Source organism: Emys orbicularis, chromosome 3 (assembly GCF_028017835.1).
Source record: "Emys orbicularis isolate rEmyOrb1 chromosome 3, rEmyOrb1.hap1, whole genome shotgun sequence".
NCBI lineage: Eukaryota > Metazoa > Chordata > Testudines > Emydidae > Emys > Emys orbicularis.
The window spans coordinates 124783429-124802737 of record NC_088685.1 but is presented as its reverse complement, the minus strand read 5'-3'; the positions used below and the strand labels follow the sequence as shown (position 1 = coordinate 124802737).

Sequence of the window (19309 nt, the reverse complement as noted above, 5' to 3'; positions counted from 1 at the left end):
TCCCCCCACAAATTTCTACTGGCTTTATCTACATCCCCTTGCTCCAAATCAGCTACTCACTTTCTTCTTCTTCATCTTCTTTTTCTTTTTAAGGGACTGATAGATGGGGTGTGCTGTTTAACCATAATTCACACAGTCCTTTCTAAAGCTGAAGGATAAGGACTAATAAGAAAAAAAACTTTTAGCCCAAGGTTTTCATAAGGTGGCAGTGAAAGATGCTTCATTTAATCCACTGTTGTGTCTGCAAATAATTCCTTATGCTAAGTAGCTCCTCACATTCATAGCTACTGCACTGACTTTTAGTACATTAATAACACCGGTCATGAGACTTTGGGATATACTAGAACAATTTATTTCCCAGTGGGGGTCTTATCTAAACAAGATCAGTCTTTATATGTTTCTCCATTTAGCTGGGATTCTATAGCAATGTATCTGGTATTATCTGTGTCTTGCTGTTGCTCAGTTTGGGGAGGGGGGGATATATAGAGCAGATGACAGCTGCAACAGGATCACTGTTGTGCCACAGAGTATTTCCATACTAAGCAGAAACCATTTTATGTTAAATCTCCTCTCTGTTTCCTTGAAGTAAATGCACAGTGCTAACGTAATGCAAAGGAACCATGCAACCTTAGCACAATAACAAGTATGATGTATCATGGATCTTTCCAATGTTCAGTGTTAGATTTTCCTTTTTAAAAAGAGATGATATTCCTAATAGGTGGACAGAGAGGTTGTGTGATGGGGCACTCAACCCACACTAGCCCTGGAGGAATTAATATAGGCAAGAAAGGCCAATTAGTCATAGTCTGCACCTGGAGGGGAGCTAGGATGCAATGAGGCTTAATTGAGAAATAAGCTCACCTGGGCAAAAACAGCTGGGGCTTCTATACAGCCAGGGAGATGGCAGCACGGAAGGGGGACAAGTAGTCAGGGGCCTGCAGTCACACTACCTGATTAGGGTTGCCAACTTTCTACTCACACAAAACCAAACACCCTTGCCGTGCCCCACCCCTCCTCTGAGGCCCTGCCCCCTGCTCACTCCATTCTCCCCCTCTGTTGCTTGCTCTTCCCACCCTCACTCACTCTCTCATTTTCATCGGTCTGGCTCAGGGGGTTGGGCTGTGGGAGGGGCCAGAAACGAGGAGTTCGGGGTGCGGGAGCGGGCTCTGGGCAGTGGGTTCGGATGCAGGAGGAGGTGAAGGCTCCAGGTGCGGGCTCGGGGGTGGGGCCAGGGATGAGGGGTTTGGGATGCAGGAGAGTGCTCCAGGTTGGGTCAGAGGGGTTGGGAGGGGGATCAGGGCTGGAGCAGGGGGTTGGGGCGCGGGAGGGGGTGCAGGCTCCGAGCAGCGCTTACCTCAGGCGGCTTCCAGACGCAGCGGCACGTCTCCCCTCCAGCTACTACACGGAGGCATGGCCAGGCGGATCTGCGCGCTGCCCTGACCGCAGGTGCTAACCCCACAGCTCCCATTGGCCGCAGTTCCCGGCCAATGGGAGCCGCAGAGCTAGTGCTTGGGGAGGGGACAGTGTGTGGAGCCCCTTGGCTACCCCATATGTATAGGAGCCCGAGGGGGGACATGCTGCTGCTTCCAGGAGCCATGTGGAGCCATGGCAGGCAGGGAGCCTGCCTTAACCCCGCTGCACCGCCAACTGGACTTGGGATGACTCAGTCAGCAGTGCTGACTGGAGCCGCCAGGGTCCCTTTTTGACTGGGCATTCCAGTTGAAAACCAGACACCTGGCAACCCTATACCTGATACAAGGGGGCGGGAGGAGGCGGCATCTGTAATAGGTAGTATAGGAAGCAGTCAAGGGAAAGAGCAGTAAGGACTGTGCGAGTGAAGATCTGAGGTGCTGGGTTGAGGGTCCTGGATTGGAACCCAGGGTAGAAGGTGGGTCCAGGTTCCCCTACAAGGGGCAGCCTATTTGGGGACTGTTAGAGACAGTCTGAAGGGAGACTTTGATAATAGTGTGGAACGGGGTAGAATTTACATGTGTCTTGGCCAGAGGGTTAAGCCATGAAAAGGAAAGCACACAGCTTTGGGAATATGAGAGAAGCCATGGAGTGAGTGAGCACGATGATGGGCTGAGCAACCTCAGGAAGGGGCATTAGAGCATGTGGGAGTTAATCTCCGGATGAGCCACTAGGAGGCACTAGAGTGGGAAGAGAGCATCCCCTGTGACAGGCCTGTTATCTCAGGCTTTCAGGAATGTCTTTTGTGTAGGTTGTTTTCATGAATTTGTAACTCAGCCCAACTACTGAATACCTTCTAAGAAATACATTATTTCAGATTTACATTATTGATATTAGAAAACACTTGTATTTCACACATCCCACTGAACTCACTTTGGGTTTTATATGTCAGAGGAATTTTGTGTGGGGAATAAATGAACAAAAACTAAGTGAACTACATATGTTTCTAGTGAAATCTCCAATTTGGGTGTGGACAACAAAACATTTGAAAATGGGATAATAAAGGATTTATTTTCATTAATACCCTAACAGAGTTCCTTTTCCCCCTTCTACAGACCTAGAGGATAAAGTTAGGAGGTATCAATAATTTAGGAAATAGGTTTAAGGCCAAGAAGCCTCATTACAATATGTTCTACTTTCTCCTGCTTCTTAAGCTAAGTCAATGTTCTACCTCAGGGTGAAGCCTCATTTAATCAGACACAAATGCAGTTCTAGGGGTTATTCTAAAGGAGCATTCAGTATATTCACCACTTACCCCAGAATCTAGGCATGTCATCTCAACAACATGTTTATTTTTAATTGATCTAAGGAGCAAGACTTCCAATTCTGTTTTTAACCACTGCTCACTCCCAAGAAGCACTCAGTTCTGATACAGACTCTGTGAATTCTTGGTTCTAATGGAAGTGCGAATGCCAGCTGAAACTGGCACCAGTCGATATATATATTTATTGTGTTTATTTAGGCATTATGACATAGGTATTTTAGACTGCAAGCATATATCTCAATTGACATAACAGTATCCATGAAAATGATGTTTTAGTGATTTGTGATGCCATCAGAACCCAGAGTTATATGTATGTAGTTTTAAAAGTTTGCTGTATTTCTGATTTAGTGGGGAAAAAAAACATTTTCACAAGAAAAATGTTTTTATAAACTCATATTATATTTAAATGTAGGTGTACATATGTTTGTGTGTGTGTTTTCTTTCTGGAGAACTGTTTGATTTAAAGACCGTTATGAACAACGCTATAGAAGGGAATGAGATTTATGGCACCATAGGTAATTTACACAAGTAACTGACTAGTTCACTTACATAATACAGTTCTGTTAGTTGCAATTTTGTTCACGTTTTGTAGAAAAAGTAAGAATTGCACAAGTGTTGTATTGCCTTTTGAGATCATATACAGGATACCTTTTCCACTGTTTACATTTGTGGTCTGATTTTTAGATGCTTCTCTAATTTTGCTGGACTCCCCATGTAGATCTCTCACACATACCATCCGTCTTCCCTCTGAAGCCAGGGAAAGTGAGCTGCAGGTCCAGAGATCTTCCACCTAACTTGGAAAACACTCAGATACTACAGTAGTGGCCACCAGCAACAAACACCCTAAAAGGGAAAGATCCCCAATAGCCCAGGATGGGAAGCTTCCAGGGGTGGGAATCTTGCCTCATCCTCCTTCCCAGGAGAGAGAGTCTCTGAGATATGCAAATTTGGCAGGGAGGTAAAGGTGTCCCTGTGACCGAATAAGGACCTGATAGGTGCTCCTCTAGCTCTCCCTATTTATCTTGGGACTAGGCAGAATTAGAGGAGCACGGATCAGCTCCTCATTCTGGCTGGCAGCTGTCTTTGTATAATTATTATTTATTATATTCAGAACAGCAAGTGGGCAACTAATAAGGATTAGTATAGGAGAGGTTTTATTTAATTCAGTTTTTAAGCTGCTTTACTGAATGAAATCCTTTAAAACACAGAGCTTATATTTTTAAAGCTACCAATACACTACCATGAATTCTACAGTGTATGTGACTCTGAAGCTTATTTCCAAAAAAGATTAAATGTTTATATACAGCATATGAAATTATTATTGATTACATTTTGAAGTTGTATACCCACTTTGAGGACATGGCAATTTATTATTTCAATGTTAGACGGGGGGCTTTCAGACTATCTTGTGGCAGAAATTATAGAAGCTATGGAGGTGTTGCCAACTCTTGCAATTTTTATCACAAGTGTCACAATATTTGATGGGGTTTCTTTGTAAGCCCCAGCTCCTGGGGACAGGGGAATAAGTGAAAATCTTACCTTTTATTTTTTTAAAAAAGTAAGTTTCTTTATAGTTGAAGAGGAAAGCTTGAAAATGTGTCCCAAGTACACCAAAAAAGCTTTAAAAAATACAGCAAACCACCAACCCCCCCCCCCCCAACAAACAAACCCAGAAGGCAAATAAAAAGAACAATTTTTTTTCATGATTTGCATGGTAATCTCATGATTTTGGGGGCCTTACTCTTGATTTTGGAATGCTTGTGGTGGGCAATAATGCTATGGGGCCAAAGACAGGCAAGAGATAGTACACAACCATATGTAGGGAATAACTTTATCAAAGGACATCGTTGCTAACACAGTTTCAAGGTAACTGCACCTGTATTCCCCCCTCTGTGGTCGACCCCAGAAGTGCCTAGTCAGATCTCAGATCTCCAGCCATTACCTGTCTCTGGGCAGGGACCCTTGTCCCACTTCCTTCTGACTGAGGGCGTTGGGGAGGGGTTAAGGCTGCACAGCTCCCTCCCTTACACTGTGATATTCCCAGCAAGACAGTCTGCCTAACCGCCAGTGCCTGTGTGTTGCTTTCTTTCCAAGGGCTAAGAACAGTGTTTTTGCCAGCCATTATTGCTCTTTCTAAGCAAGCACATTTTTATTATGGGACTAGCATTGCAGAAGAAACCAAGAAAAAACATGTTAAAATCTTACCAGAGGTCACCTGTCAGCCTTCAGTGGCCCTAGTAGGCCAATGTCTTTCCAACCCTTCCCTAAGGTTTGAGGCTCCAATGGACAAGAAGGTCCTGTCCATTTGCTGGATCAGAAAGAAGGCCATGAGTGAGTTCAAGCTCATCCTTTTATATCAAACCCTTTATTTGTTTCCTAGTCTCTGGAAAACCCATCCTCACCAGTATATGCAAACTTCCCCATGCGGGAGAACTTCTCTGGAGTTGTTTAGTCTAAGTGACTTGCCTTATAATCACCCACTCCTGTTGTTTCATTCGTAGAGTTGCTCCCATGGAATGGAATACAATCCTACATAAATCATTCATAATTGTAATACAGTTGTCTCCAAAGTCAATGCATAGGGTTGCAATATCTGTCACAGTTGTTACTTCAGAATTGACAATGAAGGTAGATCCACCAAAAGGTGACTTTAGTTAATTTATGCTAGTAGTCTCAGAACTTTGTTCCTGCTATTCAGAAGACTATTGCTAGTGATTTCTGTGGTTATATATATATATGGATAGTGGTTTTCTTTAATTTATATCATGCTGCAGAAAATTTTAATTGTAAAATATTCTGGCTATAGCCTGTATGGAAGTCATAATATATCATTTATTGTTTCTGCTGTTATATACATTTTGGGGTGCCCATCCCAGAAGTGTCTGGGCAATAAAACAAAATTATATTGTAATTTTTCAAAAGCATATTCAAGATGTTAACTCCTGGAGTGCTGATCCACACTCCAATGTTTGAGTCCGGAAGGGGCACTGAGAGTGGTTCTGATTGGACCACAGTGTTCCCTGTCCTGCTGGTGCAGCAGCTAGGTTTGCTGCTTGTGCAGTTTCTGAGGCTGGCCCCACCACTGGGAGAAGCTGTTGCTTCTAAATTGTCCTGAGTGCTCTCCTTCTGCACCTCCATAAGTATTCTGCCTGCCTCTGAACTCTGCATGCAGAATTCTTCTAGTCATTGTTACTAGTGCAGTGCACTTGCTGTCACGTGGCGGTGGCCAGTAATGCTACTACAAGGCCAGCCCTCCCTTTCGGGGGGTGAGGGCAGGCTATGAACTCTTTCAGATACTTTCTTTAGCCTACCTCTCAGATCATCCCTCTATAATCCCATCTCCTCTCCCTCCACTTCTCTACACTAGCCTCTTGGCTCTCCTATACACGATCTTACCCTGTTTTATGAGAGAGTCTTCTGGAGTGTCTGCCCATTTGAGCACCTATCTTTATTTTTCTTTGCCTATTTGATTCTTCACCTTCCTTCAAATTTCCAGTGAAAGTCTATCTCATCTCCCTCACCTCTGACTCATTTTTATCTTCTTTAAATCTCTTCAAAATGCCATGCTGGCATATGATTCTATATAACCAGATATTAATAATTCTGTAACTGAATTTTTAATTGAAATATTTTGGAATAGTCGGTCTAGACAATACTGGATACAATAATGTAGCATTGCCTTTTTTTGGGTATTTTTAACAGAAGTCCTGTGCTGGTGTTCCAGTGCTTGCATCGCCATGTCATTTGCCTAGACTGCTTCCATTTATACTGTGTGACTATGCTGAATGATCGCAAGTTCATCCATGACCCTGTGCTTGGCTACTCTCTCCCATGTGTTGGTAAGTTTTTGTTTTTCTAAACTATTCTTGCCCTAATCTGCAGAAAAATACTGTTGATTTCAAATCAAGTTGTGGGGTTTTGTGCGTGTTATTTTAAAAGTATATCTATGGAATTATAATGTGTATTAGTAATTGTTTCATCTGATGGAAAATATTTTTGTTATTGAAATGGCCCTTCTTGCTTTGCAGGTGAACTGGCTCTGGAGTATTAACTTGATTCTAAAGGGCATTTCTTTTATGAGCAAATGCATGCATTTTTTCACATTAGTATGTCATCATCCTAAAGCTGAAGGATGATCACAATAAGCTGCAGCCAAAAAAAAAAATAAAAAAAAAAAATCCTTGATGACCTCTACATCTCTTCTTTTGAATCAAATAAGTTGTTAACTTTGTTGACCTATCTTCAAGTGCTAATAAGAAAAGTACTGTAATCAGAATTTCAACTAGCTTTCTGGTTGATGAAGTTATCTCTACTAATTGCCACTACGTAGAATGAAATACAGATGACCCAAGGAATGTGTTATGTTATCTACTGTACCTGACTAGGAAGTGAAGTTTGGCTTATGTAGAATAAGAAGATTTATGTTGAATCTCAAAGATCTGTTTTGACAGATCAGAGACAAAAAGTTGAATCTATCACATTGTCACATAGAGAGTAAGGCTCTTACAAAGTTGCTGTGTAGGACTTCACTAGAATTTATTTTATAAAATACCTTCCCTTCACTTTACAAGCTGCAAGTAAAATGGATTTGCATTGGCTGTTAGAGCGAATAGCTAATCAGTTTCATATCAACAGATGGAAGAATAATTGCAGACATTTCTTATGAGAGTGACACATTCTACATCAGGGCGTGCCTCAAAGATACTAAATCTACAAGTATTAAAAACAATTCAGATTGTCTATATTTACAACTGCTTTTAATTATTTCTACAGAATCTTTGCAATGGCCACAAGTTCACATTTCATGACAGTGCATATGCTGCTTATGTTTTTTAGCCAAGTCTCGTTTTATACATGGTAACCTCATCTGCTATTGCTTTGTGCAATGGTATTATATTGCATAAAAGGCTTCCATTTCTTCACCCCCAAATAAATAACAGATCTAGTGCAGTTTGGTTAAGATGATTTGTTCTCCTCCTGGTGTTCCTTCCTTGGTTTTTCCCATGATGATGTCCGGATATTCAATGCTACTCTGTCCCCCTGCCTCCTTCCATCACAAATTAATCAGTTCCCTGCCCCACATACAAATTAATCAATTCCTTTTTCCACTTCCTCTCTCAGTACATCAGTTCCCTTCCCAGTTCTTCCATTTGCTCCCCAAATTAATCAATGAACTCAGTAGCAGCTCTTCAAAACTGTAGCAGCCAGCTCAGCCCTCTCCCTCAATCAGACTTCTTACTCCTGTAGCACTTCCCCAGATTCAGCCCGGATGTTATCACCTGATGGTTCTACACCTCTGCTCCTAGCTGCATCATTGTATGTATTTGATTGCTGTTATACCCACAATGTGCTAGGCACTTCCAACGCATTTTGCAGTACCACTTTCTCAGTTCAGGGGTTCTGCTTTATTTGTTCCCTTGCTTTGAGAAGACACCAGTAAATCTTCTGTGATTTTTGTCCCCTACCTGGAGATAAGGGGCTAGGTATCTTCTGCTCCCTTCTCTAGGCGTGGGGTGGGTACTGCTAGAGCTGAGTGGTAGGAGAGATCTGAGGGAAGGCATGGAGGAAGATGCACAGGGGCAGAGTACAAGTGCTCAGGGCCTTGCCTCACCTGGCTGAGGGGTCAGGGGAGGAACAGGCTTTTTACTAAAGTAGTGGGAGCCTGAAAGATTCAGTGGGAGCAGTGACAGCTCTGCTGCCCAACTGAGGCAGCATGCATATAGCTCCCCTAAAGGCCTGATAGTATAACAATAGCTGCTGGGCTCTCACCAGTCCTCAACGACAGTATTGGTTACACTCTTTTTACTGTTATAAAGGTACTCTTCCCAACAGTATTACCAACCTTAAGGGCTCAAAAATCATGAGTCAGAATCCAAAAATCATGAGATTAAAATAATAATAATAATGCATTCTTTTTCTTTTTCTTCCCTTGTTGGTTTTTGAGACTAAAGGATGTACCGAGGTCACATTTTCAAGCTTTTCTCTGTAACCATGAAGGCTAGTGTTGCATCTTTTGCTCTTGACCCAACAAAAATAAGAGAAAGCAACCACATAGGCACAGCTGGACCCTAAATACCTGTGTTTAATAAATACGTACAAACGTGGAAGGCCTAGTTACATATACACTGCTTCCCTGGCTGGCTCTGGTGGCTTCTATTACATAAAACACAGTGAGCACCACTAGAGTGCTCATAAACTATTTAAAGGTATATTGTCCTATTCCTACATATTACAACTTACTTTAAAAACAAACAAACAAGCAACCCTGGAAACTGAGATTCTCATATAATTGCATGAGGATTCAAGAATAACAACAAATATCTTGGGACTCATGATACAATCATGGGAGTTGAGAACCCGGCAAAAAGGTCTAGGAATATATGGGTTTTTTAAATGAAACTTGGGATTCTGTAGAAGCTGGTGGTATTAGTCCTCCTTGCCCAGGAAAACTCCCTACTCAGCCTGTACGAATGGAATTTAGAGCCTCTTCATCTCCAAATCATAAACCCAATCTGAGCCCCAGGTTGGTAGTGATTGAAAGGTCACTGATTTTTGTCCTATGTGGAAAAAAGTCAGTGATCTCAGTTCAGTTTCTGGTGGATAGATGATGTTTACACGTCATCAAAACTGATATTAAGCTGACAGTTATCAGCAATCTCATCAGAGTGTCCATGAATTGGCCTTGGGGGCAAATTTTAAAAGGTATTTAGGCACCTAAAGATACAGATAGTGTGATTTTCAGATGCGCTTAGACACCTAGCTCCCATTTTTAGGTGCTTAAATATCTTTTAAAATCTGGCCCTTGGTGACTGATTACCTCCTTCCTCGTATAGACAGTCCATCAGAACAGAGTGCCAAAACTGGGGGGCAATGTTGGAAAACATGAGCTGCTGTTAGCTGCTCTGCTTCTTTCAGCAATGCAGACTTCAGCCACCAGAGCTGTCAGTCCAGTACCTTTCACCAACTGTCAATTCAAGTAGAAAAATACAGGACAATAACCTTTGATGTTGATTTCCAAACATCACGGCAGTGCTTATTAAACAATACACTATTGTATAAATTTCATATTTAATCCTTAGGAAAATATAGATATGTTTGACTCAACTTTTTCTAGCTTGCACCTATGAAGACCCAGAAATTATTTCCTCTCAAGTAAAACAGATGCCATTGTGCACACTAATAGATTATTATTTATCTTACTGTGACAATATTTGTCCACTGCAATTTCTCACTACCAGGAATTAACCCAACACAAAAAGCTAGATCTGAAATTCATCAAAGTTTGGAGTGTTGAGATCTGAGGTTTGCTTTGGGCTGATCTCTAACAGGAATATGGAACTAACCCACTTTTAGTGTAATGAGACCAATATTGTGATAAGGTAAACAACTATTAAGTGCACACAAGCAAATACTTCTTTATAAAGTTCAAATCCTTATACTGTGTCATTGCACACATATTTAAAAAGTAACAAATTCACGCTCTAGATGTATTTATGGTACTGTATATGGGAAACATTAATGTCACAGCTTCACTCTTCTCCAAGTATTATTTCAGTTGTCCACTTTCAAATAAAAATGGAATTACTTAAAATTCACTTCATTTGTCTAATGCGTGCCCTAGAACTGTAAAGTTGGGCTTAGTCTTGTAATTAAGCTTATTTAGGTTGTTTGCATGTGCAAATTAGTTCTCTTTGCAGTGTTTTTGAAAAATATAGATAACATAATGAACATTGCCTGAAGTTTCCATTAACATTTGACTCGCTGCTCTGATTTTTATCAAGGGAATATACAGATATAGCAGATTTTTAATATCTTTTATTGAATCAATCTAGAGGTCAAAATACCACACACAATAAAATAAAAATAAACAGCAGCAATTACAGCAAAGGATCACTGTGACTGACAAGATCAGTGTTACCATATTCGCATAATAATTTGAGTAGGCAAAGATCTATAGCATGGATTTTCGATGAACAACGCTTCTCAGATAAGTTTAATCACTTGCTGACGTACTCTGAAAGGTGGATTATTATTACACGTGTACTTTGCCTGGTCATACCGCTGTTTATCTGATTTCTGTTGCATGACTGACTTAACCAGAAGACAATATAGTGTTAGAAGGCAAGTTGTGTCAGCTTATGATCTATGATATATCACTTTGAAAATGACATAGCGTCACTCAGTTCTTGTACTAAATGTATCATTGTGATTTTTAGAAGAATGAAATTAATTCTGTAATGCCTAGCTACTATCTAGCATCATTCAGCACCATGCCAGTTGAAAATAGGCAACATCCAGGACTAATGCTCTCTTTACTAGAACTCCAGTATGTTGATAGGGTTAGCTGCTCAGAATAATGTAGCAGCCCCTGTATCAGCTGAGACAAAGAATTTGCAGATAAAAGGTGGTTGTATTATACTGGTCATTAAAATAAAATAAAAAATTACAAATTATACTCTCTCTGCCCTTGTTTAATGGCAACAAAAAATGTATCCCATCTCTCTGTATGGTGTCTTGTATTAATGAGGCTTCACGCATAGAAATGTCTATGAGTGGCGACCTCTAAGTATCTTTGAAATAATTAATAAGGTGCTTAGAGGGACAATTTTGCATATGCATGAAAAATGATTTATGGTTATTTAGTTACTGTGCAGGGCACTGGAATCTCATCGCATTACCTCATACAGAAAATGTAGACACACAGTATATTAGACACTTTAAACAGGCACTGTTCTTACCATCACAACTCCATTTAAAAAACAGAATGATAGCAATAAGGGGTTATAGTCCATAGGGTAATATGTATGAGAAAACAGGTCTTTGACAGAGGAAAAGATGAGGGGGCCAGGGAAATCCAAGGTTTTACATTGCTGTAAGCACACTGCAAAAATGTTATCATATGTGTGATGTATTTTAAAGAGGTCTGGATAAAAGATGCTATTCCCATGATCACTGTAAAACTCTGTTGAATCCGGGCATAATCCTGCTGCTACCACATATAAATAAGTGCAATTACTGCCAGTGTGTATATGGAACTGCCAACAGAAAGGAAAAGGCTTTAAAGTATAATAAATTGTTTTAAAGAGCCATCTTCCATTGAAAGAATGCTGCTGGTGAATGATTAAGGAAGCACCCATTTTAAGATTAAACCATTTTATCCCCATCAGATTCCATTTGTGAAATGACTGGATGTTTTTGCACTATGGAAAATACTGATGTAGTGATAAAGCTATGTACTATCCATGAGTACAATAGTTACAAAAAGAGGGAATAAGAATAGTTGTCAGTATATTTTAAAAGGCTGAAATGTGTAGAGTAAGTATAGTTACAAGTAAAAGGAAGGAAAAAGGCAGGATTTTATATTTGATTACTCTTGAAGCATAATATAGACAAACTCCTCTGCAATCTAGAGGATGTGTGAGAGAGATTTTAAATTCAAGTTCAGTGGTCTATGAACAGAGCATTCTCAAGGATGGGTATAGGAAGTGGTAGAAGTTTGATGGGGCTATGATGTAAAGAAGAAACAAGCTTCTGCAACAGTCTTGATTGTCAAGACTGCTCATCAGTTAGCAGTAGATGCAGCAGATGTATCTTCAAGATCAATGGCAACTGCCCTTGTGATGTGCCATGAATCATAGCTTCCCACTTTGGGGTTTCCCAGGTCCAGAACACCATGAGGGACCTGCTCTTTGAAGGAAAAAATCTTTTCAGCCAAAAGACTGATGAGTCCTTACATACTGTAAAGGATTCCAGGGCCACTCTCCATTCCTTGGAAATATATACTCTGCCCTGAAGAGAAAATTCCACAGGCAATCATACAAATCTTGCTCAATGGCTCAACAATTTTACCACCAGCAATCATATGAGCCACCCCATAAGAGGCAAAGGGTTCAGATGTGCCATTTCCCTGTACCTACTATGGCAACATCATCATCCCAACCCCCAATTCCTGGCTAAAAGATGTATAGGGTGGGAGTTAAAGAGCTGCAAACCAATGATGTCACCACCTGCTGATTCCCACACATTCCAGCTATGCAATCAAATTTACCTGCCTGTCCCCTCCAAAGCCCCATCTCTGCCCCTTTTTGAGGTCCATTCTCATGGTGAGATTCTCAAACAGAAGTAGAATCCCTCCTGCAGCAAGGAGCAATAACATGGTAACATTTATAATCCCATCCCTGGAAAAGGACATGTGGTTTATAGCTCTTGGTATGAAGGATGCATATTTTCATGTGGACATTGACCTCACTCACTGACTTTTACTCGGGTTCATAGTTAGCCCCAACCATTTTTAATACAGAGTGCTCCCATTTGGCCCTACCACACCTAGAGTCTTTACCAAGGTCTTTTCAGTAAGAGCAGCCTATATCAGGTATCATGGCTTCATCTTCTTCCCCTGTCTCAACAACTGGCTTCTCGTTGCCAAGACACATCAAGAAGCGTACGAGTCAACTTCGTCAGTGCTTCAGCTCCTCCCTTCCCTAGAGGTCAGCATAAACTCAAAAGTCTCTGTCCTCACTCCAATACAGATTTTAGACTGTATCAGACTGTCCCTAAATTCAATCACAGCAAGAGCTTGTCTGTCCTTGGACAAGTTCCAAGTGATGAACAACCTCATATATCAGGTCATGAACAACCTTCAACATCAATCAGAATTTGTCTTCCTCTCTTGGGACACACAGCTTCATGCGCTTCTGTCATGCCATTTGCCAGGCTCCATCTTCATTGCCTGCAGGCATGGCTTCAAACAGTACAATCACCAAACAGTCCACAAACGCCATAGTAACAGTTCCCAGCACAGTAACATCATCTCTACTAAGATGGACAAATTCTCATCAAGTATGCAGGGGCATTCCCTTCCTTTCCCCCTCACTAGACAGAACAATCTTTACAGATGCCTCCTTTTAGGCTGGGGAGCCCATATGGACAGCCACACAGTGTAAGGTACTCCGATATCCCGTGAGGCCAGGATGTACGTCAACATTCTGGAGTTGCAGGCAGTCTAAGAAGGTTGCAAAGCATTTCTCCCATTCATCCAAGGTCACCATGTCCTCATAATGTTGGACAAGATTATGACTGTCTTTTACATCAACAAGCAGAGAGGAGCGAGATCTAGTTCCCTGTGTACAGAAGCAGTCCATTTATGGAATTGTTGCATCAGCAATCAAATCTCCCTGTTGGCAGTTTACCTTCCAGGGAATCAAAATGTGCTGGTGGATTCCCTCAGCAGGCACTGTTATTGACCACAAGTGGGAGCTACATGACTCCACAGTAAACAGAATTTTTGCTCTCTGGGGAACCCACATAAGGGACCAATGTGCCTCTCAAATGAACAAGTAGTGCAACTGCTCAAGAGGTGCTTTAGAGCATTATTCTCAAGATGACGCTCTACTCCTTCTGTGGTCAGATCATCTGAACTATGCCTTCCCTCCTTTGTAACTCCTAACTCAAGTCTTATGGAAAATTTACCAGGACAGGGCATGAGTCATCCTCATGGCCCCCATCTGACCCAGACAATTTTTGTTCCCGTGTCTCCTATGCATTTTTTTTTGGTCCCCAATCAATATTCATCCCTTTTACAATCTCCTGACCTGGGGGAAGGGCAGAATCAAGTATCCCAACCCCCAAGCATTCCATTTCAGGGTGTGGTTTTTGGATGGCTGCCAACTTTAGGATGTTCATGCTCTGAATCCATGCAAAGCATCCTTACTAACGGTCAAAAAGATTCCATTAGTTAGAATGTCTACACTACAGGCCTTACAGCTGTGTCACTGTAAGGTTTCCCATGTAGATTTCCCAGGTTTCCCTTTGCCAGATGGAGAGAGCTCTCCTTTCCACCAGTAAGGAAGCCTACTCATCGAGAGGGTTTTTTTTTTTTTGGTGCTCACCAGGCAACCCTTCGACCTGCCATATTCAATGGAGACAGAGTTTTATTGTGTTTACACCCTAAGTTCACTCCCAAAGTTATCTGAAGTTACACCTGAATCAGTCAGTGCACTTACCTATGTTTTTTCCGAAACTATATGAATCTGAAAACCTGAGGAGACTTCATTCCCTCAGTGTGAGATGACCCTTAGCCTTTTACCTACAAAGGACAAAGCCAGTCAGAAAATCTTCCAGGCCGTTTCTTGCCGTAGTGGAAAGAGTCCAAGGTCAAGCTATATCCTTTCAGGGGATTTTTAAATGGATCTAAGGCTGTATCTTACTTTATCAGCTTTCACATCTGCTTCCCCCCCATTCTACAAATGCACAAGCGACATCAATAGCATCGCTTCAAGAAGCACCTCTACTTCACATTTGCAAAGGGAATACTATTCACACATTCGTGCTCTAGTACAGGACTCATCCACTGACGCATCCTTTGGAACATCAGTCCTTCAAACAGTTCTGCCGCTTGCATCCTCACACCCTCTTCCTTCTTGAGTACTGCTTGCCAGTCATCTACATAGGCACCAGCACTTGAAGAGGAAGAGAAAGTTACAGTTATTTACAGTAACTGGAGGTTCTTTGAGTTGGGATCCCTATCTGTATTCCACTTCCCACCGTCTTTCCCCTGTGCTTTGGATCATTTTTGGATTCATAGTAGAGGAGATACTGGAGAGGTGGTCGGTCTGCTCTGCCCTTAATCTCCTTGGTTGGAGGCATGAGGAGAGCAAGGGCACAGGTGTGGACCAAGGGACACTGCTTTCAAGAATTCTCCAACTCTGGGCATATGGAGCACGTGCATACCCACAGATAGGAACCATACATCTTGAAGAACCTCCAGTTACTATAAGGTTAGTGACTTTCTTCTTTCTCCCTTCTTGTGCATGTCAAAGGTGGTATTATTATTTTATTACAGTAAACCCTCCATGCCCCATCGTGCTAGGTGCTATGCATATATTCAATACGAGACAGACCCTGCTCCAAAGAAATTACAGTAGAAGAAGTCAAGACAGTCAAAGTGTGGGAGGGGAAATGGGTACAGAAAAGAGAAGTGATTTGCCCAAGTCATTCAGCTGGTTGATGACAGATGCGAGTAGAACCCAGGGCTCATGACTTCATGAGGCTCAGCCCAATGTTCTGTTCACTAAATCATACTGTCTCTTTCCTTCCCCCTTCTCCATCTTTAAAAGAAGTTCCTCTCATATTTTTAGCAGTTTTTGCTTGCAATTTATCTCTGACCAATGTCCCAACATAAGGAGTTCTTTTTCGTTAAGTACTATATAAACACTGAACAGGAGAAGTGACATTATAGATTTTTATGGTACCCTGCTGGAGAGAGTCATTGGGGAAAAGGACAAATGCCCATTTGTATCTCAAGAAAGATAAAAATTGAGTCATCCAAGAGTAGCTCTATTCACCAGTTAGTCTGCAAGCAAGTTATTGAAACCTTATGGGCAGTGGACTCAAAAGTTGCTGATGCATCTACAAGAATCATCATGAACATTTTGCCTTTGCCTGTTGCTAGGAGATCAGCAACTAACACAATCAAAGCAGTTTCTACTCTAGAGCAAGAACAAAGCCCAGGTGGCTAGGGTCAAGGAAATCTGAGGGCTCAAGAAATTGAAATATTATTCCAGCCAAACCTTTGCAATGATCTTCCCTATAATATGGAGAGTGGGTGCCTGCAGATAGCCAGGTTGTTATAATCAAAAGTTAATTCTAGAGCTGAAGTTTCACAATGGCTGCTGGAAGAACCTCTATCACGCTTTCACACCATGTTCTCCCAGTATGGACTCCCAACAGTGAACCCAGTACTTTTCTACAGGACTTCACTGGCCCAGAAAGACACGAGTCTAATTCACAGGCTGGAGTTGGAAGCAACCCAAGCAGCATCTCAGCTCAAAGAGTAGTGAGCAACACTGGCTGAAACTCAAACAGAGAAGACTTCACATTTGTTCCCTCAAGACATTGTACTGTTTCTGCAGCAGTAGATGGCTAGGTTCAGATCTAGGCAATTTTGTCCGTAAATGAACATGAAAATATTTCAGAGTGAGTAAAACTAGACTCCATGACGTAGTGGAGACAGCTAATATTCACAGAGCTGTCAAGTACATTGAGCAGTTCTTCTCTCTGCAGATCTGTGGGGGTAAGTGAAGAAACCCTTCTCCCTCTTCTGCACAGCTACAGCATGTTATCTTAAAAAAATCTGTATTGCAATAATTTAGATTCATCATGAGGCTTCCTTCAATAGCTCCTGCTGTCTCCCCTATCACTTCTTCACCAGGAGCAGATCATCTGTAAATGATGGTGACCTGTGAGCACAAATCTGGCAGACAGGGCATTTAGGGGCTATCTGTATTGATAGTGAAAGATCAAATAATATTATCTAAAATCGTGTCTGGAAACTCAATGGCTGTATCAAGTTCTACTGGTGGATCTTTAAAAGCAGATCTTTTGTGCTGTCGGGAAAGGTGTGCCCAACCTCAAACCAAAGCAGATAATGCTCAGTCCATGACAGGGGAATATCTTTCCTGCATATTTCCACTTCCAAGCCAAACACCAGGAGTAAAATTCTGACTCCACTGAAGCCTCTGGCAGTTTTACCATTGACTTCAATGGAGTCAAGATTTCATCCCAGATCTAGAGTGCACCTGGCCTTTTATGTGGATTCTACAACTTGGGACAGTTACATGGTTGCTATGGCATCCATGAAATTTTGAACCAATAGAGAGAAAACATCTTCCAAACTAACAATGAAATCACCAAGTAGTATCCGTCTCATTGGTCACTAACTTGCACTCAACATCATGAAGCAAGGAACTGGCTTCTTATATTATTTTCTGAAAATTCAGTCATGAGAGAGAAGACTTGAAAGAATGAACAAGATACAGAGAAAAAGGTGGGGAATAGATGGATAGGAGAGGAAGGAATCATGGACTGAAAGGGAAAACTGGAGGAACTGAGAGGGGGAAGGAGGTAGGAAAGAAAGCGTTGAAGTGCACAGGAGTGGGTGGGTGTTAAAAAGAAAAAAAGGATAAGAGGGTAAAGTTAAGGGAAAGGAATAATGAGAGAGGTAAAGACACAGGAAAGATGAAATAGGGGAATAATTGTTTCATGTGATATCCCACATTATAATTTGTATGTCTTCTATGGCAGCACTGGGAGGTTGAGGAATAGATAGATAGATAGATAGATAGATAGATAGATAGATAGATAGATAGATAGATAACCCCAAAAAGAACTTAGTCCAGAAACACGGCAGTAGCTTGTTTCATATTTGGACTCAGTTCAGTGAAGGGGAAACATCTAGCCTTTGGTCTTGAAAAGATTGAATAGATAATAGCAGATGCCAATTATGACAGAGAAATCCCGGAGAAAGTTCTAATTTATACTCCTGTACGTGCTGGTGAAAGAGGGAGGTCTGACCTTTCCATGGCAAGATAACTACAGGTTTCCTGTTGGGTTGGTTTATATCTGAGAGGAGGCTCTATTGCAGTGTAGTACCATTTCTGAGAAGTGCTGTACAAGCAGCAGCATCCTCTACAGGGAGAAATCATTACTAGCTGCTTCTTCCGACCACCCATAAATAAGCTGCAGGGACCAATCGTGGCACATTCATCATGTGTTTAGTCTCTGCAGTCTGGTGATTAATATTCCCTGAGTCACTTTCTGAGCTTTGGTCTCCCACATGGCAGCCTGTAGAGCTACTGCCACATCACAGAACCTGCTAAGGAAGTTGTTCTTCAAATAGAAGTTGGCTTTAATTAAATTTCTGTGTCTGGAAAGTTAAAATCTAATTTTCTTTTTGACATTTTCTATATTACTACTTAGACAAAATTATGAAAACAATTAATCCCTGGGAAGCAAGACTGGCATTATAAGGGGTACAAAAATATTGCATATAAATAATACTAATAATCACCAATCTGTTATAATTTATTGATGTAAATTCTTATTAAAACTCATAAATCAGATTTGTTTTTGATCTAGCAGATGTACCAAATGACTGCACAAGGTAGGTGGGTACTGGTGGGGGATTTTAACAAGCACCGTGATCCAGACTCCATCTCCATGAAATGTGACATTGGTTAGGTGTTTTCTATCCTCCCAGACACATTGTTTAAAAAAAAAAAGAAGTTGGTGGAGGGGGCAGGCAAGGTGGCTGAATGACCCAGAGGACTGGCAATGAAATAAAAACTTCTAGGTCATGGGCTGGATTTGAACCAAAGACAACAGTGACTGAAATTGTCATCTGATGTGAGTGGCCTGTGTACAGTAAGTTGGTGCTCTTATTTCTATCTCTAGTGGCTAAATATTCACTTTTCAAAACTCATCATCTCAGCTGGCACTAATTTGCATCCTGGTTTTCAGTCTCAAGAAAAAGGCAAAAGGTTACATGAGCATGGAGATCAAACTTCGCTCTCAGAGAAGCATTCTCTGAAGATCAAAAGTGAGGCACGTAGGTGGGGCAGCATGATTACGCTTTCACAGCTGTTCCACCAGGGGGATATAATCTGCAGAGTGGTTTTATCAACAGCCTTTTATATTAAATAAAAATGATTTTAAAAATCAGAACCATTGCAAAATTGTATCATATCGCTTGTGTCAACGTGTAAACTAATGTGATGAATCAGGCAGCAGCAAGCTCAT

At 41.4% G+C, this 19309-nt stretch overlaps 1 protein-coding gene across 1 annotated transcript in view; it reads left to right on the top strand.

The window, feature by feature from the left end:
* Nucleotides 1-19309, top strand: part of PRKN (parkin RBR E3 ubiquitin protein ligase) — a 1248251-nt gene that overhangs the window by 802041 nt on the left and 426901 nt on the right. The window contains exon 7 of the mRNA XM_065400948.1: nucleotides 6437-6573. Within this exon, the coding sequence (XP_065257020.1) occupies nucleotides 6437-6573 (137 nt within the window). The remainder of the gene's footprint in view (nucleotides 1-6436; nucleotides 6574-19309) is intronic.